This window comes from Nansenia antarctica (assembly GCF_963989245.1).
Source record: "Nansenia antarctica genome assembly, chromosome: 9".
Lineage (NCBI taxonomy): Eukaryota > Metazoa > Chordata > Actinopteri > Argentiniformes > Microstomatidae > Nansenia > Nansenia antarctica.
Window position 1 is genome coordinate 25,053,727 of NC_137679.1, and position 24,124 is coordinate 25,077,850.

General features: G+C 38.9%; 1 protein-coding gene across 1 annotated transcript; it reads right to left on the reverse strand.

The window, feature by feature from the left end:
• Positions 1–997: 997 nt before the first annotated feature.
• LOC308165499 (mucin-5B-like) lies at positions 998–23,283 on the reverse strand (the record flags this gene model as incomplete). Its single annotated transcript, XM_080539651.1, has 31 exons — positions 998–1,178; positions 4,401–4,470; positions 4,666–4,847; positions 5,079–5,163; positions 5,469–5,652; positions 5,925–6,043; positions 6,186–6,269; positions 6,975–7,112; positions 12,752–12,892; positions 13,002–13,130; positions 13,467–13,623; positions 13,842–14,069; positions 14,193–14,372; positions 14,453–14,560; positions 14,652–14,790; positions 14,877–15,028; positions 16,273–16,332; positions 17,518–17,729; positions 17,817–17,943; positions 18,058–18,152; positions 18,566–18,703; positions 18,928–18,997; positions 19,469–19,607; positions 19,791–19,908; positions 20,084–20,209; positions 20,386–20,599; positions 20,771–20,877; positions 21,039–21,129; positions 22,033–22,147; positions 22,559–22,793; positions 23,250–23,283. 31 exons carry the CDS (start codon positions 23,281–23,283, stop codon positions 998–1,000), a joined length of 4,158 nt encoding a protein of 1,385 aa, XP_080395777.1.
• Between the last annotated feature and the right edge of the window lie 841 nt (positions 23,284–24,124).

A 24,124-nucleotide genomic window follows, 5' to 3' on the forward strand; every position in this document is an offset into this window, starting at 1 on the left:
AAGAAAATAATTACATTTGTGGAGGTCTCTTCCTGTTTTTACTATCGTGCCAATGATTCGCAAGGCATTCTGGGATTTCATAAGACGGAGTGTTGTAGCTCTTTCTGTTGTGGCTTTAGGGAGACTGATCTCTGTTTGGAGGGCTATGTACCCCAACCACTTGGCCCTACCCCTACATGGAAACAAGAATGACACCCCTACCCTGCACGTGAACGCGCAAAACGGAGGGGTAGGGCTAAAACCGAGGGCCAATGGGTGAAATGGGATTGGGCCTATGTTCATGACAGCCAAATGTATCTCGTCATCTGTGCTTTGAGACAAGTAAATCAGGTTGATTTGAGTGACCTCATTATTTGCTTATTGAACTGATATCTGTCATTTTGGTTGGGTTTATGTTTGTCTAGTTATGTCTGTTTTCACTTCTTACCACTAGAGAGCAGTCTCACTGAGGTTTATCATTCATTGGAGTTCAGTCTAGTTGGATGTAGGTAGGCCTATAGGCTACAAACTGGTGATACACAGATTACCTCTACAATAGTTGTCGTCAGTAGGTTGTTTGTTTTTGACAATGAATGAGAGAAGTTTATTTGTAGGTATCTCAGTATTATTTGTATGCACACTGCTTATTTGTAACAGACCAACAACGGCACATGAGTCAATTCTTAGGTCGGCATAGTGTATGCCCACTGTAAGCCTATACTCAGACTTAAACTTGCTTAGGATAGAACTATGTTGCCAACATAATTGAAATGCAGATGTCTTGTTGTTGAGTTTCCTTTTTAATAAGTCTGACAAAGCATATAATAGCCACAGACTGAAACAATATGCACAAATTATAAAGATAGTTATTGTAGTAGTTGTATTTCTCCCTTTTACTGTATTTAGATTGTATTACCTGAGACCCTTGGTACCCTTTAGATAAACTTGTCTAATTGTCATGCACTGAAGTTAAATGTATTTAATTGCTGCAATATTGATTAGGCTTTATGAATTGTTTTCAAGTCATTGGGATTTTCTCATCACAATCTGCCACATGACATCCACACTTTTCAATGTAAACGTAGGATTGTAGGATCTTCCTCCCATCTGAGCAGACCATCTCCACTTTCTTCTCACTGGTAGACATCTCTTGACAGCAGGAGCATAAATGCATCAAGGTATTTTTCTCTGCAGAATACCTTCAAATGTGAGACATAAACAACAGTGTTATAGGCAGTTACAAATGCCCATACTCTGAGCAGGGTCAATTCCCAAAATCCAACTCCCATCCAATTTCTCCTCATTCATTCCCAATCAGTCTGAACACTTAGCGAGTTGTTTATTGTTGCTCTAATTTTTAGAGCAACAATAAACAAAACCTCGCTATGTTAAAATCCTGTAATCATTTTAGTAAAACTCACATAGAAGATGTTCCACAGGATCCTCCACAGGCTGCAATTTCAACCGCCACTGTCGACCTGCAGTCTTTAGTGTATATGTAGGTGGTGTTCTTCTTGACCTGGCAGTTATTACGTGGAGTGCCTGGGAAATATATAAATAGCTGATAAAAAACTTTCTCTGGTAAAGAGTACTTTAAAGTCATTTTCACAACATAATATTTGCATTCAGCTATACTGTATGAAGGCCTAATATTTGAAGTGTTCCATGGTTAAAGACTGCCCAGTATATTTGATTCCAAAGCAATACAGACATGGATAATTCATGTTAATCAGTAATTTTTAACTTACAGGTTTGGCAGCAGCCATTTTTGTCACTTTTTTCAGTTCCCTGTGATGTCCAAAAGAACAACATGTCAGTGAATAGATAACCAGGACTAATACGTACATTCAGTCCATGCTTAGCACACAATGTTATGTTCGAACAAACATAATCAAGCTGCTCCTTTTAGACTCACAGGAATGCAGTCTTCGGGATGGAATTCTGCGCAATCAATTATTGACTCAGTGACTATAAACTGGAGCTTATTCTTCGTGCATTGATATGTAACACACTTGTCAGTAGGTGATGACAAAGACTGTTCAGGCTGTTAAATGGTGTGAAAGAAAAGAAGAAGAAATGGCAATTTATGATTTGCAATCATTTATAAGTTGTATAGAATAACATTTCATTACTGATAATGACATCCAGAAATTTCTGATTAATTATTTCATGACTGTATTGTGATCAGATTTATGCCCACTGAATAACTACTGAAATTAAATCACCTTGATGATGTGAGATGTGTTGTCTGGGAGGACTATGACACAGCTCCTTTGCATGCATGTTCCACAACACTGCATAGGCAGAACTTCATACTCATAGCCCTTCATGCAACAAAGAACATGATGCTATCATTACCTCCCAGATACAATCATAACATGTACGTTGCGACAACCAATGTTGTTTTCAGATATCATACAGTACAACGAGACTCTGATGTTAGTTGCATTGACTTTGAATAAAACATAGAATAATGTCTTAGAATGAAAACATGAGACATTAGGGATATTTCCCATAGAGAGTACCTGTGGGCATTTGGTGTCACAGATGACAGGGGCACACTCAATGACATGTAGCTTCAAATGCTGATTAAAACCACACTGGCATATCCCGCATGGATCTTTGGGAACTTTAACTCCTATCTGAAGAGTGAAATACAGAAGTTTGAGATTACAGCGGTAATTTTTAAGTGGTTTTTATTTTATATTATGAAAATGTGTTAAATCCAAGGGTTTTTCTTGCTTATTTTTACTAGAAAGATTGTGCATCAAAAGAGGGAAACTTTCTACTGTTCTGATCCTTTGTACAGAAACATTAAACATGTGTATAAATGCTCACCTTGTACTCAGTACCATTGAAGACACAGACAGGTTTGGGCACTAAGAAACCAAAAGAGATTCCAAAAATAGCTAGTGACTATTTAGATAACTGAATTAAAAAACATACTGTAGCTCCAAGTCTGGGTGAAAGGACTGAGGACGTTTCTCATTTACTCATCTTTGATACTGTTACTGTATCTATGTCTTAGAGCGAAATTATGGCTCACCACATGAATAGGATGGGCAGCAATCTTCCATGGAGACATTCATCAACAGGTCAAATCCTATCTGGCACTGCAGTGTAGGTGTTGGACAGAGTCTCATATCGCACTCTGTTGGCAAAGGGGCAAAAATGTTTAAAACATACTGTACAGTAAGTGCCATATTTTCTTTACTTCTATTTACTTCTACCTGAGTCAGAGGTTCTCCTCATTCAGGTGCTCAGTGATATTTCAAGACCTGTCTAATTCAAATGGATATAGAAACCCCAAATATGCATTCACTAATTTGAAAACACTTATTTGAAAAGAGTAAAAAGTGTGTCTGCATGTAACTTGAAATTCAATTTAGCTTCTACTCTGCTTCCATCAATCAATCTTGATGGGTGAGCAAGGTTATAGTGTCCTACTTTTACTCACCACATTTGTTACAACAGTTCACTGTGTCGTTCACCATCACCTCACCCTCCTTTTCACAGGTAATGGCCACACATTTCACAGGCTCACACTGAACACTCATTGTGTCCAAATCACAAACACACTGCTGACAGTTACTCTGCCAAGTCTCACGAGGCTGTTTGTTGAAAATAAATCTTGTCAGTGCAGACTTAAACAGGTCCAATGAAAATATGAGCATGAATCTATCAACCATATTCTTACCCGCTTAGGTTTTCCATCAGGTCCAGTACAGCCTTGAATAGAATAGTACACTTATGTAATATGTTTTTAGGGACGCATGTTACATCGACACAGTAACTCGGTATTTCTCAAATTGTGTTTGAATGGTGCTTTAATGGTCGTGTATAGCCTCTTTCATTTGACTATATGTATATTTTTAATTGAACAGGCATTATATGATCAAGAAAATTAATGAAAATAGTTTCCAATTGAGATCCTTACCACAGGAGGCAACGCAGATGTCAGAGAATGAATTGAACAAGATTGTTCCCTCAGTGCAAAAACATCCCTCCATAAAAGAGTCACATTCCCATTTATCTTGCATTTTTTGTCCCTCACATGGCTGCACATACTTGTCATTGTATCTAAGTATGAAAAAAAAAAAAAAAAGTATTAAACACTAACCAAAAATGGTATAGAGAGTAACCAGAGTAATTGATTCCGATATAGACTCAGATTCTGTGATTTTAGAAGTTATTCATCTTTGGCTAATAACAATTCTGAATCTGAATACATCAAGTGCTCAGTGTTTCAGCATCTACATTTGGCGATGTGTGTACCTTTTCCAAACCTAACTTAATTTCAGTTAGAAGTGAATCTTAACTTGGTAAGTCAGCTACTTAATCACGGCATCATGACCTAGTTTTATTTAGAATTAAATGAATGTATTGAAATGTGGCAGAGTTTCTTTCTGCTTGTTTCTTACCTTGTATTACAAGTCCGCTGGACAGTGGGGCCACATGGCTTATAGATTTTGTTCTCAGGGCATTTATGTTCTATGATATGGTAAAATGTCAGCAAACTTAAAGTAAGTGTTTAGTCAACAAACTTAAAATAAGTGTTTAGTCAACAAACTTATAAACAAAAATATTTTCTAATTATTCACATTTTTAAAACAATAAAAAGCTCTGGGGGAGTTCACATTATTTCACATTATCACATTATTTCTGAAGGATTCCTGTGTTTCCTACCACATTCTCCATTTGTTGAATTCCTCCAGTCTACACAGACTCCCGCGTTTGCACACAGCAATGCATAAGTCTCCAAGCTGGAGCAGCCAATGCCTGTGGTATTAGGCATTTGACAGACATCATATTTACAGGCCTCATAGAAGGCTTGTGGTGGGACTGCTTTATGGCATTTTCCAAAGACCCTTACAAAGAAAGCACACAGTGAATTAACAACCAATATGACATATAGATTGAATTGACAAAACATGATGACATAACATGATGATATTGACAAAACATGTGATAGTATGTCTTACTGGCTATGAATGTGTTCACAGATTGCTGCTGTCTTGCAGGGTGGTGATGTTGTAGGAGGTATAGTTGTTGGGATAGGCCTGTTTTCACAATAGGGCTTGTTCTTATCAAGAACTTGCCAGTGATATGCCATCTGAACACATGATGGATGGATCTCACCATTTGGTAATCTGCAATCATTTTTCTTGTTATTGTCACAGGTACCTGTGGGGAAAAAGGGAAAAAAAGATGAGAATGTGAAAAAAACATACTGAAGGTCTTTGTCAATTCATAGATTAAAATGGAGTTCCTAGCATCTTTTCATGTAATTAGATCAACATTTCCGATTTACAATGATGAAAATAAAATCATTGAATGCAGGGGAGGCTGATGGAAGTAGTAATCAGAGGATAGGCTCATTGTAATGCATGGAATGTAATAAGGAAGGATATCAAACGTGTGTCCCTCGATGTCTACCTCCAGTAGTCTCCACTGATTGTATGTATACAATGCAATAAATAATCACTCACCACACTGGCCCTCTGTATTGTTGTGGAAAAGGGAATATGGCAGTTGGATGCTGAACAATAGGCCTTTGAACATCACGTGGGCGTGGATCTCTGGGATCTTCAAGACTATTTCTATTCCAGTAGTTGTGATGATGAAGTCGTTATCAGAAAAGGTTGGGAAGATTTGCTTGCCATTGACATACACCTATTGAATGATAAATAACTATTTCAAGTTCTACTTCACATGCTGTGCAATAGTTGCAACAAAATTGTAGATTTAGAGAATAACTTAACTTCCAGAAAGTGCATATGGTTTATACGTATCTGTGGCATAGAAATAGTTACCAGATTCATTATTGCAGGTTCTGTCTTCTGAGTAATAATAACCTCAGTGGACTTGTAATACACAATCAAAGACTGAGGGCAGTGGGAAGTCTGGTGTCTAGTGGGATCACAGTTATAATTGTCAACAAGGACACTGAAATTGTGTTGAGGAATTATCTCTTTGACCAAAATATATGTGCAACTTTCCTGAAAACTGTAATATTTCCCATCAAATGTCATATAGTGAGGATCTCCCCATCCATAGCATAAACCTGTGAAAATACATTTGGATAATTATGAATAACCACATTTATATGACAGATTATTTTTAAATAACAAAGTGGAGGACTGCTTCTCCCTATTTTTAGAGGAGACAGAGGTGGTGTTGTCTCAAGATAACTTACAAAGACTTACATTGACATTCATAGTGGAAGCAGCAACCACTTTTGTCATAGACCTTAACTGGTGGACGTCCATTTTCACACACAGGTTGTTTCACTGATTCACACTTCACAGCTGTTGTGGTAATTCTACCACTGTTGCATGTTTCAATAGTGCAGCTCTCCGTCTTCCAAGACTCACCATCCTATAATAAAAATGCATTTACTTATAAACTTTTCAGTCACAATGTAATTCTGTAACTACTACCTAAGAAGTATTAAAACTACAATACAATCTGTAATTTGAAAAACAACAATAAAAAATTTAAAAAGCATTTAAGCTGAACCATGGGGTTGGAGAATTATTACCACTGGCATATATTACAGGCATGTATAATAATAATAATAATAATAATAATATAATATATATAATTAATATTCTTCAGAAATCTGTGGGTATATCATACATGTATAAAGTGTATCCAAAGAGAGCTTCACAAATGAAGGATTGTGGCTGATTGTAGCTACTATAATTTCTTAGATATTCTATCATTCTAAATGCCAGAAAGTACCAATTGGTTCTGTCATAACAGGAGCCGATGGATACTGTGTATTACTATGAGTATGACTTTATATTCTTGTCCAATTAAAGCATAATTTACATATTATGTAAATATATATTATTTTCTTTTTTTGATTACCTTTCTTGGTGGATCAACATTTCCACAGTGGCTGGATGTCGTCGTAAGGAACTTTGTTGTAAAAGAGGTGGTAATATCTGTTGTTGGTGTTGTTGTTGGGCCAGCTTGTGATATGGTCATACTACTTATTGTGGATGAAGAAATGGGTGATTGTGTGGTAGAATGGCAAGGTCTTGCTTGCATCTCAACTCCACATGATGAATTGCAGAATGACGTGAAACACCAGCCTGCCCCATCAGTCTCATTATATATGAGGGAACCTAAAAAGAGAACATATCAAATTGTTAATGATTCAATAGGCTATTTCAAAAAGTGTATAGAGTTTATCTATTGTTAATTTTGCTGAAAGTATCACTTACCAGGAGTGAACGTTTGATTTTGATACTTGCAAAAGCATAATGTTGTTTGGCTGAATGTTGTTGTTTCTTCTGATGATGTTGAGGAATGTGTATATATGGGAGTTGAAGAGGAGATTTGTGTTGAAGTGTGTGTGGGTTGCACTGTTGAAGTGGAAGCATTTGTGGTGACCATCTCATGGGGACGTTTTGAGGGCAGCTGTGTTGCCTCTGAATGTGTGACCACAATGAAGGCTGTTGTTAATGTAGTCTGACCCGTTGTAAGCCCCTCCGTTTGTTCACTCATTGTGGATGGCTTGGTTGACTGAGTTGTGATAGTGGTTGTAGTTGATGGTACTGGTGTTGTCTCACTTGCTGTTGAAGATGTCACGGTGGTGAATTTTGTTAATGTAGTCCCAACAGTTGCCAGTGCCTCTGTTGTTACATTTGTCGTGGATGGTTTGGTTGTCTGAGTTATGATAGTGGTTGTAGTTGATGGCACTGGAGCTGTAGTTGATGGTGACGGTTCCAAGGTGGTGGATAGTTTCAATGTTGTGGGACCAGTTGTAACTCCCTCTGTTTCTCTTGTTGTGGGAGACATTGTCTGTGTTGTTGTTGTTGTTGTTGTTGTTGTTGTTGTTGTTGTTGTGATTGGGGTTGTTCTGTTTATTTCTGAGATTGTTGTTGTCATAGATCCTGTTGTAGATTTTGTTTGAGGGGATGAGGATGTCGTTATTGTTGTGGTAGGTGTTGTTGTGGGTTTTTCTGAGATTGTTGTTGTTTTGGATGGTTTGGTTGTCTGAGTTATGATAATGGTTGTAGTTGATGGCACTGGTGGTGTTGTTGATGGCGACGGTTCCAAGGTGGTGGATGATTTCAAGGTTGTGGGACCAGTTGTAACTCCCTCTGTTTCTCTTGTTGTGGGAGACATTGTCTGTGTTGTTGTTGGTGTTGTTGTTGTGATTGGGGTTGTTGTGGGTTTTTCTGAGATTGTTGTTATTGTGGGTTGTTTGGTTGTCTCAGTTATGAAAGTGGTTATAGTTGATGGCACTGGTGTTGTCTTACTTGCTGTTGATGGTTCCATGGTGGTGGATGATTTCAGTGTTGTGGGACCAGTTGTAACTCCCTCTGTTTCTTTTGTTGTGGCAGACGTTGTCTGAATTGTTGTTGTGGTAGGGGTTGTCGTCTGCACACAAATATTGACACAACATTTGATTCTTATTTCATAGTTGTAGCACATTGGTGGTATGTTTTGGTCCTTGTTGCGACATATCAGTCCAACCTGGGGATTACATTCCAGCTTTTGACCTATGCTGGCTAAAGGCACATTTTTAAACAATGCTGCTCTACATTCTACTTCCTTGGGATTGCTGCAAGTATTCCCCCCAGATTCCGTTATCTTTTCGATAGTTTCAAAGTCTCCAAATTCTGAACCATATTTGGGATAGCTGTTGTCCATCCAATCTGACCATTTACAAACATGGCAGTTTGCAGAAGTAGTTTCAGGAGATATTTCTCTTGTTGTTGTAGGTCCTGTTGGAGTTGTAGATTTAGTTTGAGGAGATGAGGATGTCCTTTCGGTCGTTATTGTTGTGGTAGGTGTGGTTGTGGATTTTTCTGAGATTGTTGTTGTTTTGGATGGTTTGTTTGTCTGAGTTATGATAGTGGTTGTAGTTGATGGCACTGGTGGTGTTGTTGATGGCGACGGTTCCAAGGTGGTGGATGATTTCAATGTTGTGGGACCAGTTGTAACTCCCTCTGTTTCTCTTGTTGTGGGAGACATTGTCTGTGTTGTTGTTGGTGTTGTTGTTGTGATTGGGGTTGTTGTGGGTTTTTCTGAGATTGTTGTTATTGTGGGTTGTTTGGTTGTCTCAGTTATGAAAGTGGTTATAGTTGATGGCACTGGTGTTGTCTTACTTGCTGTTGATGGTTCCATGGTGGTGGATGATTTCAGTGTTGTGGGACCAGTTGTAACTCCCTCTGTTTCTTTTGTTGTGGCAGACGTTATCTGAATTGTTGTTGTGGTAGGGGTTGTCGTCTGCACACAAATATTGATGCAACATTTGATTCTTATTTCATAGTTGTAGCACATTGGTGGTATGTTTTGGTCCTTGTTGCGACATATCAGTCCAACCTGGGGATTACATTCCAGCTTTTGACCTATCCTGGCCAAAGGCACATTTTTAAACAATGCTGCTCTACATTCTACTTCCTTGGGATTGCTGCAAGTATTCCCCCCAGATTCCGTTATCTTTTCGATAGTTTCAAAGTCTCCAAATTCTGAACCATATTTGGGATAGCTGTTGTCCATCCAATCTGACCATTTACAAACATGGCAGTTTGCAGAAGTAGTTTCAGGAGATATTTCTCTTGTTGTTGTAGGTCCTGTTGAAGTTGTAGATTTAGTTTGAGGAGATGAGGATGTCCTTTCGCTCGTTATTGTTGTGGTAGGTGTGGTTGTGGGTTTTTCTGAGATTGTTGTTGTTTTGGATGGTTTGTTTGTCTGAGTTATGATAGTGGTTGTAGTTGATGGCACTGGTGGTGTTGTTGATGGCGACGGTTCCAAGGTGGTGGATGATTTCAATGTTGTGGGACCAGTTGTAACTCCCTCTGTTTCTCTTGTTGTGGGAGACATTGTCTGTGTTGTTGTTGGTGTTGTTGTTGTGATTGGGGTTGTTGTGGGTTTTTCTGAGATTTTTGTTATTGTGGGTTGTTTGGTTTTCCCAGTTATGAACGTGGTTATAATTGATGGCACTGGTGTTGTCTTACTTGCTGTTGATGGTTCCATGGTGGTGAATGATTTCAGTGTTGTGGGACCAGTTGTAACTCCCTCTGTTTCTTTTGTTGTGGCAGACGTTATCTGAATTGTTGTTGTGGTAGGGGTTGTCGTCTGCACACAAATATTGACGCAACATTTGATTCTTATTTCATAGTTGTAGCACATTGGTGGTATGTTTTGGTCCTTGTTGCGACATATCAGTCCAACCTGGGGATTACATTCCAGCTTTTGACCTATGCTGGCCAAAGGCACATTTTTTAACAATGCTGCTCTACATTCTACTTCCTTGGGATTGCTGCAAGTATTCCCCCCAGATTCCGTTATCTTTTCGATAGTTTCAAAGTCTCCAAATTCTGAACCATATTTGGGATAGCTGTTGTCCATCCAATCTGACCATTTACAAACATGGCAGTTTGCAGAAGTAGTTTCAGGAGATATTTCTCTTGTTGTTGTAGGTCCTGTTGGAGTTGTAGATTTAGTTTGAGGAGATGAGGATGTCCTTTCGGTCGTTATTGTTGTGGTAGGTGTGGTTGTGGGTTTTTCTGAGATTGTTGTTGTTTTGGATGGTTTGGTTGTCTGAGTTATGATAGTGGTTGTAGTTGATGGCACTGGTGGTGTTGTTGATGGTGACGGTTCCAAGGTGGTGGATGATTTCAATGTTGTGGGACCAGTTGTAACTCCCTCTGTTTCTTTTGTTGTGGGAGACATTGTCTGTGTTGTTGTTGGTGTTGTTGTTGTGATTGGGGTTGTTGTGGGTTTTTCTGAGATTGTTGTTATTGTGGGTTGTTTGGTTGTCTCAGTTATGAAAGTGGTTATAGTTGATGGCACTGGTGTTGTCTTACTTGCTGTTGATGGTTCCATGGTGGTGGATGATTTCAGTGTTGTGGGACCAGTTGTAACTCCCTCTGTTTCTATTGTTGTGGCAGACGTTATCTGAATTGTTGTTGTGATAGGGGTTGTCGTCTGCACACAAATATTGACACAACATTTGATTCTTATTTCATAGTTGTAGCACATTGGTGGTATGTTTTGGTCCTTGTTGCGACATATCAGTCCAACCTGGGGATTACATTCCAGCTTTTGACCTATGCTGGCCAAAGGCACATTTTTTAACAATGCTGCTCTACATTCTACTTCCTTGGGATTGCTGCAAGTATTCCCCCCAGATTCCGTTATCTTTTCGATAGTTTCAAAGTCTCCAAATTCTGAACCATATTTGGGATAGCTGTTGTCCATCCAATCTGACCATTTACAAACATGGCAGTTTGCAGAAGTAGTTTCAGGAGATATTTCTCTTGTTGTTGTAGGTCCTGTTGGAGTTGTAGATTTAGTTTGAGGAGATGAGGATGTCCTTTCGGTCGTTATTGTTGTGGTAGGTGTGGTTGTGGGTTTTTCTGAGATTGTTGTTGTTTTGGATGGTTTGGTTGTCTGAGTTATGATAGTGGTTGTAGTTGATGGCACTGGTGGTGTTGTTGATGGTGACGGTTCCAAGGTGGTGGATGATTTCAATGTTGTGGGACCAGTTGTAACTCCCTCTGTTTCTTTTGTTGTAGCAGACGTTATCTGAATTGTTGTTGTGGTAGGGGTTGTCGTCTGCACACAAATATTGACGCAACATTTGATCCTTATTTCATAGTTGTAGCACATTGGTGGTATGTTTTGGTCCTTGTTGCGACATATCAGTCCAACCTGGGGATTACATTCCAGCTTTTGACCTATGCTGGCCAGAGGCACATTTTTTAACAATATTGCTCTACATTCTACTTCCTTGGGATTGCTGCAAGTATTCCCCCCAGATTCCGTTATCTTTTCTATAGTTTCAAAGTCTCCAAATTCTGAACCATATTTGGGATAGCTGTTGTCCATCCAATCTGACCATTTACAAACATGGCAGTTTGCAGAAGTAGTACTGTTTCTTACTGATGTTTCAGTTGTCAATTTTGACTCAATTGTAGTAGATGTTGTTTTCGGAGAGGATGTGACTCCCTCTGTTGTTCTTGATGTCAGTTGGGATATTTCTGTAGCTAATGGTGATGTCAATGTCGTGGATGTTCTTGATGTTGTTCTTATGGAAGCGGTTGATGCTTGCACAGTGCTAAGTGATGTTCCTTCTTTAAATATGGATTTTTTTTGCCATTTGAAATGAATGAAAAGACAAAGTTATTCATGAATATGTAAATCTAATCCTGAAAATGTTACATTTATGTAATCAGAGCTCTATTACCCAAATGTTTTCCTTACCAGGTGTTGAGAAAACAAATACTGTAGTGGTTGGTGCCTCAGTTGATTTTTGAGATGTTATGCTACTTAGTGTAGAGGTTGGCACTGTGGTTGTGTAGCAGTTGAAAGACCTCTCAATGGTTCCATTCTCTTTGCAAACAGCAGTAATACAGGTCCCATTCCCATCAGATGTAAGATAGATGGTAGCTCCGTAACGGTATGCATTGTTTTTATATGAACAATAGCAAGCTGCAAGAGGATTTCCGGTAAGAAAAAATATATTTTCACTGTTAACAGGCGTTGCAAGTCACTCTTATGTAACCCTTTTAATAGTAATTAATTGCAACTGCAACTCTAACTTGCAGATAATAAAGTGGGTAAACATTATGCTTTTTAGAACAATACCATTCTCACCTTGGATATCATAGTTGCAATTTTCCACAGTTGATGAGCAATGACTTGAAGGGGAGATAATAAAGTAGTAGTGTTTATTTCTCTTGGAAAACTAAGATCACCACCTGATAGCATTAAAAGACAGAGGGAGAATAAACGTACCATATTTGACAGTTCATCTTTGAGGGCATAATCTCTCCCTCTTTGTAATGTTTTCCATCTCCACTGTAGCAGCCACACTCCTCTTCACGCACACACTTCATAGTACTTTCTTCTACATAAGGCTGAGCCAGTGGGCATTTTGGATAACAACCTTGAAAAATCAACCATAAACAGAATTCAGGACACCTGCACAGATAATGCTGATATACTTGATCTGCTGATTTCGTTTGAACACCTAAGCTGTATTTAGGTGTAGTTACCTTCCAGTGCTGGGATCTGATTGGAGAATTTTCCTGAGGGGTTTCTGCAGGTCTTTTGAGACGGTGATCCACAAGGCTGATAGTGCCACTCACAGTCACCAGTAGGGTTGTAGAAATCACAAAACATAGCTGGTTAGAAAAAAGTAGAAATTTATTCAATTAGGGTCAAATTCTCAAGTATAAATGCATGCTTAACTTTATTTCCCCCTCAAAGTATCAGTTTACTGTATATCAATGGACATTTTGCTAATATAATTCTCATGTTCAGATTTGGCCCTTTTTTCAGTACATGTGATACATCTCAAAGCAATCTTGCTGATATGTCTGTGTGCTGTTTCTCTTGTGAATTTACATTGCAATTTAAGTCTTGTCATGTTTTGTTGGTCATGACTGGTTTTCTACACAGGTCTGAATCTGCCATCCCTGCCACACATTGATATTCTTCAACCCAAAGAGAAGACTCACGGCAGATATTAGGTGTCCTCCATTTGACACAGGCCCCAGCCTCATTACAGGCTGCTGCATAGGCTGCTACAGCTGTGCAGAAACACTCACAGTCTCCTACCATGTCACAGGCACACGAATCACTGACACAGGCATCGTAGTACTTAGTGGGGTCCACCTGTCCAAAGATACATTTAAACATACAGTACTTTAAGCCGTTTGATACCATTATTGTATAGACAGAGTAGGCTAATGTGGATAGACTGTTAGATTAGAGTGCCTAAAGTGTTATACAACATTTAACTTGTCTTAATAAAATAGAAAATGTGTCTTAATAAAATAGAAAATCTGCATGCACAAAATGTAATTTAGTTACAATATTAGTTTTGACCGTACCTGTGAATGGCAGACTGCAAACACTTGACTATTGATGATGCTACAATGCTTCAAAGCCCGTGATTGTAAAGTGCAAGGGTTCTTCACTGTAACAACATTAGAGCAACTTGGGTTCACTTTCCAACTGTTTCCGAACTCTAGAGCTTCAGCCACCACTTCATGGTTTCTGCTTGTGAAGTCATTTTTTCCATTTCCATCATAGTTCCCACATAGACCACACACTTGTCCCTGGAAGAAAATCATTAAAGAAACACAAATTGTAAAAAAGGAACTACAAATTAGTTTTGTGTATTTAGTTGTGTGTATTTAATCTTAATCAACACTGGTATATGTCATAACCTACTCACTCACCTTGAATGTAGAGCTGAGTCTGATAAACAGGCTTTTCCTCTTATCCCATATGAGGATCAGGCCATTATTAGCTTCAATGACGAGATATAAACCAATAGTGTGGACGTGATAGGGAACATCTACTCCGTTGTCTTGTTTGATAACATTGATTTTTTCCTCTGACAATTTGATCTCAGTGCTCTGAAATGAATAGAACATGTTTACTTTCTAATTTTCTCTCTTTTCCTTTTAAGATATCAGTGTTAAAGAGTGTTTCCTACCCCCAAATAGAACTTGATAGCAGTGGAACAGGTAGTGCCAGTGCTCCCACAGGGAATGTTCTCAGTGGTAACCCTGAAAGTGCCATTTGGATTGTTGCTACAGTAGTCCTGTAAGATGTAACAAAGAGTATAGTTTTTTCCTCTGAGTTATTTCAATTCTATCATTGTGTTTGTAAATGGGAGTGTGTGGGTATCTTACCTGTGTGAGGGTGTATTCACAATCTCCATTGAAAGAGAACCTTTTGTCGTCAAAGGTGATGTAATGTCCATCCCCATAAATGGTACAGGTCCCATCGCACTGGTTATTGGTACACTGCCATATTCTCCCTTTGCAAGTGCTACAATGATTAAAACATGAAACCGCTTGTCAACATTTTTGCAAGTCTCTTCACTTGCACTGTACATTGAAGGAAATTGACATTACCAGGTATTACAGTCGACTTTGATGGTTTGTCCAGGCTGGTAGGCGATTGTATTGTGTAAACAGTCACAGAGCTCCTCCTTAACACAGCCTCCTTTCCCATCAGCCAACAGGCCATCAGGACACACACAACCTGAGTGGCATTCTACATTGATCTGTAACACAGTGATGACTTCCTTATCCATTTCAAGCGTTTAATTCAATCAAATCTCCACTGTAGGAGAAACCAGACCTGGCATGTTTTAAGTAAAGTACTTGCATGTTGTAAGTAAAAATCTTTTCATTTTAAACTTACACACTGCATGTCTACTGTCTGGCAGCTCTTTTGGCACTCTGAGCCCTTTGCACCCGGCCCAGCATTGGAGCAGTTGAAGAAAGACATTGGATATTTGCAGGCTGTAGGAAAGAACAGTAGGCTTTACAAGTCAGTTTGAGTAGTGCTGAATTTGCAAATAGTGGTGTAATTTTACAATGAGGCACTGCAGTAATGGAGGGGGTGTAGTACTCACATATTTCTTTTAGACCTCCAGAACAGCTTAATTTCCCTTGGTTACATGAGCTAGATAGTCAAAGAGAAAGAGAGGGCTATTTACATTACCTGGACCCAAATGCGGTGCAGAGAATGATCAGACGAGAGGCAGCAAATTCAAATTAAACATCTCTTTACTGAGAGTTGGATAATAAACAAGGGATATAAAACATGAACTGACACGAAAGTAAAAGAAGAGGAACTAAGTCTCCAAAACAGTATTCTATACTGGGTACGGTCTAACGGACTGAACAAGAAAACAACAAACAGGGAAATCAGGGCTTGTAACAAGACTTGAGATATGATAAGCTTACTTTTTGCTTTTGGTAGCACTTTTCAAAACACACACAGTGAAGACTTAGCGGGGAGTGCAAGGGAGTGAGGGCATAAGACAACACAGGTGAGCAAACACACAGTTGCCATACATTAGTCCATAATGACGAGCTAATAGTGGAAGAGCTCCATGGGCACCTGGAGGGAGACACCTTGGGGTCACTCTGGAAACTGCGACCCCATCCGTAACAGAGTTCTCCTACCTGTGCTAATTAGAATCAGCTGGGTTAGTGCATGTTGGTGGGTAAGTACTTCCACTCAAAAGGGTTTCCCACCTCTGAATGCTAAATGTAAACAAATCATGTGTCACCAGGCTTTCCTGCAAGAAACATCTCATGATGGGTAGAGGCAAAGAGCTCTCCCAAGACCTTTGCAACAAGATTGTTGAGCAGCATAGTAATGGCACTGGCTACCGATGAATTTTTCAACTCCTCAATATTCCTATAAGCACCATTGGGGACCATTATCCACAAGTAGAAGGAATATCACTCGACCATCAACTGGCCACACACAGAAGCTCCTCACAAGATTTCTGACCGGGCAGTCTGAAGAGTAGCCAAAGAGCCAAGGACCACTAGAGCAGAACTCCAGAAAAACCTGGAAGCAGTGGGTACATTTGTCACAAAGAAAACAATAGGCAATGCATTCCACCGCCACAGTCTCCATTCGCGGAAGATTCCATTACTGAAGAAAAGGTATGGTTGAAACAGTCTGGTCAGACAAGACAAAAATCAAACGTTTTGGCAACAATAAGACGTGCCATGTTTGGAGGAGAAATGGCTCTGCATATCATCCTAAAAATACCATACCTACAGTAAAGTTTGGAGGTGGAAGCATCATGGTATTGGGCTGTTTCTGTTCACATGGTATTGGTGGAATCCAAATTATCGAAGGGAAGATGAATGGAGTGATGAGTGAAATTCTTGAGAATAATTTGTTGCCATCCACCAGGATGATGAGAATAAGATGGTGGATCTTCCAGCAGGACAACGATCCAAAACATACTGCAAAGGAGACTGGTTGGTAGGAGGAAAATTGGTCCTTGGTTCAAGAGGAAGAAAATAAAGGTGTTGGACTGGCCTAGTCAATCGCCAGACTTAAATCCAATAGAACATTTGTGGAAGGAACCGAAGATCAAGATTCGCCAGCCGCCCCTCCTCGGATTCTTCCAGATTTAAAGACTGTCTGTGTTGAATAATGTCTGTGTTGTCTGTGTTGAATAATGGGACAAAATCCCACCTGATCACTGTGAGAGATACTGTACATGTTTTCATACAGGAAGCATCTTGAAGCTGTCTTTGGAAACAAAGGCTTCTCCACGAAATATTAAAATGTAATACATTTAAGTTAGTGTGTTCAATACTTCTTTCTAGTGTCATTCCCCTTTATTGCACATAACTTTTTTTTATGGATTGGAGTGTTTTTTTTTTTTTGCTGTGTAGTTTTATTAAGTTAATACCAATGTCTGTTCTACATTTCATGTGAATAACTGCAATGGAAATATGTTGAATTCAAAAATTGTTGAAGTGTTAGGAACTTAGTTCCCCCACTGTATAACCATGTTTGCATTCCCAATATATCCAGTTCAACACTATATCCAGTCCTGAGGCTCTATTACAGTATATATCGTACAATACAACAAATATCAAGAATCTGATTTGAAGTGAAGTGCCTATGGAAAATAATATCAACCACTGACTAACATTTCTACAATGACCATGATTGCCCAAGTACTCACCAAGTGACTCCATTGATCCTGGTTTCCTGTTGAGGAAGCACTACTGTGTCTTCATGATAGCAGGGGCACTGTGAGGCTGGGACACATTCTCCCTCATCATTCAGGTACGTTCCTTTGTCACAGCCACAGCCATCCACAGGTGCAAAGTCTACCTGGCATGTTATGTCTGGCTGGCCAAGAGAGCGGCAGGTGCGGTCACAGCTGGTCATACTATAGGCATACACCATAGTACTGGGGCAGTCAGAGGAGTATTTCCCTGTTTAAACAAAATGCAGGGCGTTTAGGTTTGATATTATTAACTACTTGGGTAGATCATGTACTATTTGCATAATACATCTCGTACCACAGGTGGCATTTCTCCATCCACTGAGCAGGACACCTGCAGCGGCACATGCATGGACGTAGGAGGAGACTGCAGCACACATGCACGCTTCACTGTTCTCACAAGTACAGCTGTCATACATGCAGGACTAGAGAAAGGAGTGGTTAGAGGATAAATGCATAGAAACATTCATGGAGAGTCATACATAGTATGTTTTTTTTGTATGATTGAATATTCAGACAGACTATATTTAGAGCCTTACTGTCTCATATATGTCTGGGCTTATCTCAGTATGGCATTGGGAGAATATTCCTTTCCGATCTGACAGCATGGAGCACCAATACTTGGCATAGTTTTCTGTAAAGTATAGATACATGAGCAACATTTGTATCATACATCAGACTTTATGGACTTGTTTGTACTGTTGTAGCCTGAGCATCATTATATAAGTGCATGTGTTTCAAATAGCGTCAGTCAAAGGTGTACCTCTCTCTACACTCAAACTACAAGGGTTTTGAAATCTATTCGTCACATCAGGGCAGCTTGGTTTAGTCTTCCAAAGGTTGGCAAAAGTCAGAGCCGTTCCCTCTACCAATCCATTCATGGTTTTGAAGTCATCAGCTTGGACGTTGTTGTAATCTCCACAAAGGCCTGAATAAAGGGACAAAACATTAACATTATGGAATATCAAAATATTGTTATGTTGAAAAATATATACAAGCTACTTATTGATTATTGATCAATTACATTTTTTGTTTAAGGTAACGTACCTTGGGTTTTTCCTTTATTGGAAGCACTAGCTGTGATATAGAGCTGCAATATTGGTGTAAGCTGTATCTCTAGGCGTAGCCCAAAGGTGGTTTGCATGACAATGTAGAATGTAGAGGGCTTGAAAATGCTTAAATCAGCTGTGGAACACACACACAAACCTCCGATCACACATTGGGGATATCAAAGTACACAAGGACACCTTCGATATCCAATTGCCGGCATGTGTACTGTAGATGGTGATTTAAGTAAACCTGTGAACTGTATGATAACTTTTAATGACAAATAGGGCCAGAAATTACAATTCTCAGGTAGCAATCTAGAAATGACACCTTTTAATTGTATACAAGATACAACAACTCACCTGTGAATAGTGGCAACTGAGAAATCAACTTATTGACAAAGACTCTTCCAGTTGCTTCAATCACAATCATCTGCAATTCAGTGCATAACATTGGGACAGTTACTTCAGCCTCCCAAACTTGAACTTTTATTTGGTTATTTTAATTAAGCAAACTGTGTCGATCATACTTTGGTGATACTGTAGTATAATGGTATCAAGTGAGGGTAATATTGCTCTGTGATCAGGGGAGTGCCCATAGCGCACTGGTACTGGTACTGCATTGGTAGAGGCTACTAACCATGGATCCTGGAGTTACCAAGGTTACAGACTGTAGGCAGGTTTTAATATCTTGCTTTCCACATGTGACTATGTCACCAAGAACTGTGAAACCAGTCCCATTGGTTTGCTTGGGAAAATGTATGACAGGGAGGGAAACAAGCCATTTACTATGACAGTTCTTGTGAATTACATTTTGATACAATGCAATAGAAAATGTATTTGAACAAGAATGATGTGTATAATGATTGCAATAACATTAAGTATATAATGCATAACTCCTGACCTTGGACAGAATGTAGGTGCATTCTCCATGGAAGGTGTAGGCTTTGCCATCATAGGTGTTGATGTGAGAGCCCCCCTCTATGGAGCAGGTAGCTGGACAGTCCACATCCTGACAGCTCCACTGGCCACGGGCACACGTGCTAACAGAGACACAACCTATTTAGACTAACTACCACTGGCAGCCTTTGGCTGCGATATGTACAATTGAGTTGTAATACATAAAATAATATAAAAACATTCTCTCTATATATCACACATAACATACCTCAATGCTTAGAGAAGAACAGTTATTTTTATTTCATGTTTATTTATTTATTTTTTACCAGTTTTGGCATGTTCTTGAAAACGACTGTCCAGGCATGTATGATTTCCCATTGTGGAGACAAGAACACTGAATCACAGGAACGCAGCCATTCTGTGTGATGTCATCAAAGACGGTTCCTGGGAGAGACACCAGTTAATGTATTTACAGTTCCATCACTGAAATGCACATTGCTACAAATAACTATCTCTCATGCTTTTTCAGTCCCGGCAACTTATTATTTATTTGATGTTAGTTTGTTTAAATACAGTTGAGTCATTTTATTTTATATTATAATGATAAGTGATGACATACCAGGAGGGCAGAAGCAGCCATCGGTGCAATGGTCTTCACATAGCTGATTTCTCTCTGGGTTGGTGCAGATATCAGTACAGGGACTCCCACATTCCTGGTACTCCATGTTGAAGGGACAAGTCTTCGCTGTTCAACACAGAAATATAAGCTATATCAGAAATCAGCTTTGAGTGCTGTTTCTTCAAATGTGGTGGTAAATACTGGCATTTTCAAGAAAACAATAGTGTACAGTATCTATAGTAAGTAAAGTAAAGCATCTAAAACCTAGTTTTCTATTTGTTTTCTTTCTTTCTGCTACTTACCACAGAGCTGGGCAGTCTTCCATTGCTGGGGCTTCCCTCCTGCATGAGCACACTGGCGGGAGTACTCTGACATTGTTGGGCACAGACATGCAGAGCTGCTGCCGTTACAGTAGCACATGTCCATCGCACATGCTTCTATGAAAGAGTCAGTGGCAACCAGGTCCTTACAGCTGTGGAAGGCAGGACCAGACAGAAGCTGCTCGCATAGTCCTTTCTGTAAAACAAAATCAATATGTTTAGAGTCAGCAAAAAGGAATTGGATACCACTCAAATGTCAGCAATGAAGTTGTTTATACTATTTTAACCTGTGACATTCCAATGTCATGTGATTGTGTTTAATAGCATTACATGAGAGATCCTAAGCTTTCAGTACAACTGCAAATACCTGATTTTCACATTTCTCTTGTGACTGAAGAGAAACTTTTGCACAGGTTTCGGTGGGGCCATCCATTTTCCAGATGTCTCCATAATCTATAGGCTCTACACGAGCATCTGTGGGAAAATAAAGTTGTCCCTTACTGACAGTAACTTGCATCAAACTGTGTGTGTGTGTGTGTGTGTGTGTGTGTGTGTGTGTGTGTGTGTGTGTGTGTGTGTGTGTGTGTGTGTGTGTGTGTGTGTGTTAGTGTGTGTGTCTGTGTTTTAAGATTTACCATTAATAATGAACTCATCATAAGTCTGGACTCCATTGAAGTCACCACACAGCCCACATGTCTGATTCTTGAATTGTGTGTCCATCTCCACCTTAGGTACACATGGAAAATGTGGTTTGAATTAAACACGAAGATGAAGGTTGCAAACAGTCATTGATTGACGCAAACTTCACAATGACTTCAATTAATGTGGTTGAAATAAGCACATTGACACTTTAAACATACTGCTCCAATATGCTGAAAATAGTTTAGATATCTTCTTTATTAATTTAATTCATTAATCTATTATCATAACCATACATGATCATATTAATACAGTTCTCATGATTTTAGTCTGTCTCAAAACGGGTGAAGCTGTTTTGTGTGTCACTGTAGATTATGACTAGATTGCTTAGAAACACAAGCTGAGCGCTGAAGATAATCCATATGTACTCAACACAATGTCAATAATTGCTCAGACATGCTACCCCATATTGTTTATATTGTTTAATGAGACAATACATGAACCCACATTTCCATTTAGGTATTTATTTTAAAATGTCTTTGTAGCATAACTACTACTGCAAGCAAATACTAATGTCAGTTACCATGTCAATCTGTGAATATTGTATGATGGTTAGATGTCAACACTCTTTCTACCATTGCTAACACTTGTTTGTCACCTTATTATATTAGTGAAGAATGGAGAATGATCATGGCAGATGACATCATATCAGTATGACATAGTGGTGTTTATTCTTTATGGAATTAAAGGCGGTTATGACTGGAAATATTTTAAATAATACCCCAGGATCATACTGTAGGTTTTTGTAATGACACATTCTTTAGTCAACCTTTGCTGCCCTAGATGAATCAGTTGCTTTTGGAGAGCATAGTAGCCTACTCTATATCCTGGCACTGTTTTAGTTTCTGACACTTTGAGTTGTGTTGTAATTCACGTCTTCTACTAGTGTTTTGTTTTAATAGAGTAAATTATCATCACAGAAAAACATACCCAGAGGGAGTCATCTTCGTTCCACATGACAACTAACCCCAACTTTGCTGTGATCTTGACATAGGAAACAGTCTTTTCAATCAAAATTCCAGACTGACTGAATGGTATGCTGACTCTAGAAAAATATAGAAATTGAGGGAAGGCTTGATGTTGCAATAGTCATAATGTTCATTTAATGTTTTTACAAATGACAATCATTTTCCTAATCAACAATCACTATGGATGATGACGCACTATAAAGCATTTTATTATATATAGAATATGTGGCTTTATGAATCAAGTTTGAAATCAATGAGTAGTACTGTATTTGTACTAAGGCCTAAACAAAACATCTCAAATATTTTTACAAGCTTGATTCTCTTTCAATAAATGTCTACTTTAGATAATGGCAGAACTTTGGCACAGTTTATGAAATATAAAATGTAAAAGAAGTACAGTATGATTAACTAATCATTTGTGTATTATTTTCTTTCTTCTTTTGCATTAGCATTACATCTCTGACAACATCTCTAGACTGTGAACTCACTGTTTCTTGTTCACTCTGACAGAGCTATTGGCCAGCTCCACGAAGGTCCCATCCAGCTTCATGGTGACCTTACTGATGGTGGGCAGCCTAGTGACCTCCCCGCGCTGCACCTGGATGTTGAACTCCTCATAGCTGCCCTTACACAGGGATGTGAGGATGTAGTTACAGTTGTAGGGCAGCTGGAAAAAATCTCCATCAAAGGTCTTGAAGTGATAGTTCCCCCACGTGCTGCAGACTTGCCCAATATGAGAAGGGCTCACTGCTATTGTGTAGGGAAAATGTACCACTTTAAAATCTTATAGTGTATTATAATTAAAGACGTTTGAATATGGCAACATATAAAAAAACATTTAATTGTGTTCACTGCAGGATACTATTATACCGTAGGTACTAGGTTATTTTCGATCACACATGACTTATTTTATATCACACATTACTAAATACCCTTTAATTTAATTAATTCAGCAAATCAATAATTCAGATGTATTAAATAAAAGGCAATAAAGGCACATGTATGCATGTGTAATATACCAACCAGTTTGTGCAACAGATACTCCAGAAAATAGAGCGAGCCATGTCCTCAGCCAGCTGGGTAGCATCCTGGTTGACCTGAGAATGTCCTGACTGGATCAACTCAACAACCTCCTTGTCTGACTGTTATATATGGCCCAGATTCCTGGTTTTACACTACCAGTCTTGATGATTTGAAAATTGAGGAGGTGCATCTAATTAAACATTAGGCGTTACCATTATGGCTCTTGTCTGTGTGAGGTGGGATTAAGTGTACTGTGTGAGGTTGGATTGGCTATGGTTTACTTTTCTGCTCACTGTCAACTGTGCTCAATTAATACATTATTATATCTTCCATGTCCCATAAAAAAACAGTACATTATAATGCTATGTACATTGTGTTGAACGTGTAGTCTCTGCACACAATCGTACAGATCTTATTTAAAAGCTGATGGGAACCTTTTGTTTGAGTTTTGTCATCCAATTGAGTTTCTATATAAACGGTCTGTTGCCTTTTCATTGAACCTGAACGTTGAGGATCTCTCATTAAGAGCTGAACTTTAAGAGGCTCAGAGTTGTCTTAGCAGGTATTTGTTTTCCAATGGAGGGAATGTCTTGACACAAACTCTCATTTTTCCTTAATGTTTCATGTTTCCTTAAGCATTACACACTGTGCATACATACTGTGTGAACCAAATATTAACTTAGTAACCCGTTTGTAATCCTCACCATCTTGAACAGCAATAAAGTAAAATACCCATGGGTAATTACCCTTTTAAAAGTAAACAGGGTCACTGAATTATTACAAGATTTTACTTCCGATATGCATGTGTTGATTAATCTATTAAATCAACTAATGATTTAGTTAATAATTATTTTGAAAATATGAATCAGATTTATATGGGTCAGGCCAAGGACAAGAAGTTAGAGCTAGAGTTGGTGACATGAAGCCAAGAAAACAAGTATTCTGTGCAAAGGAAACTTGGTTTACTTGGTGCTTGGTAAGCTTGGTTTCAGCAATGAATAGCCCTTTGTCTTGATCTGTCGGAATGGTAA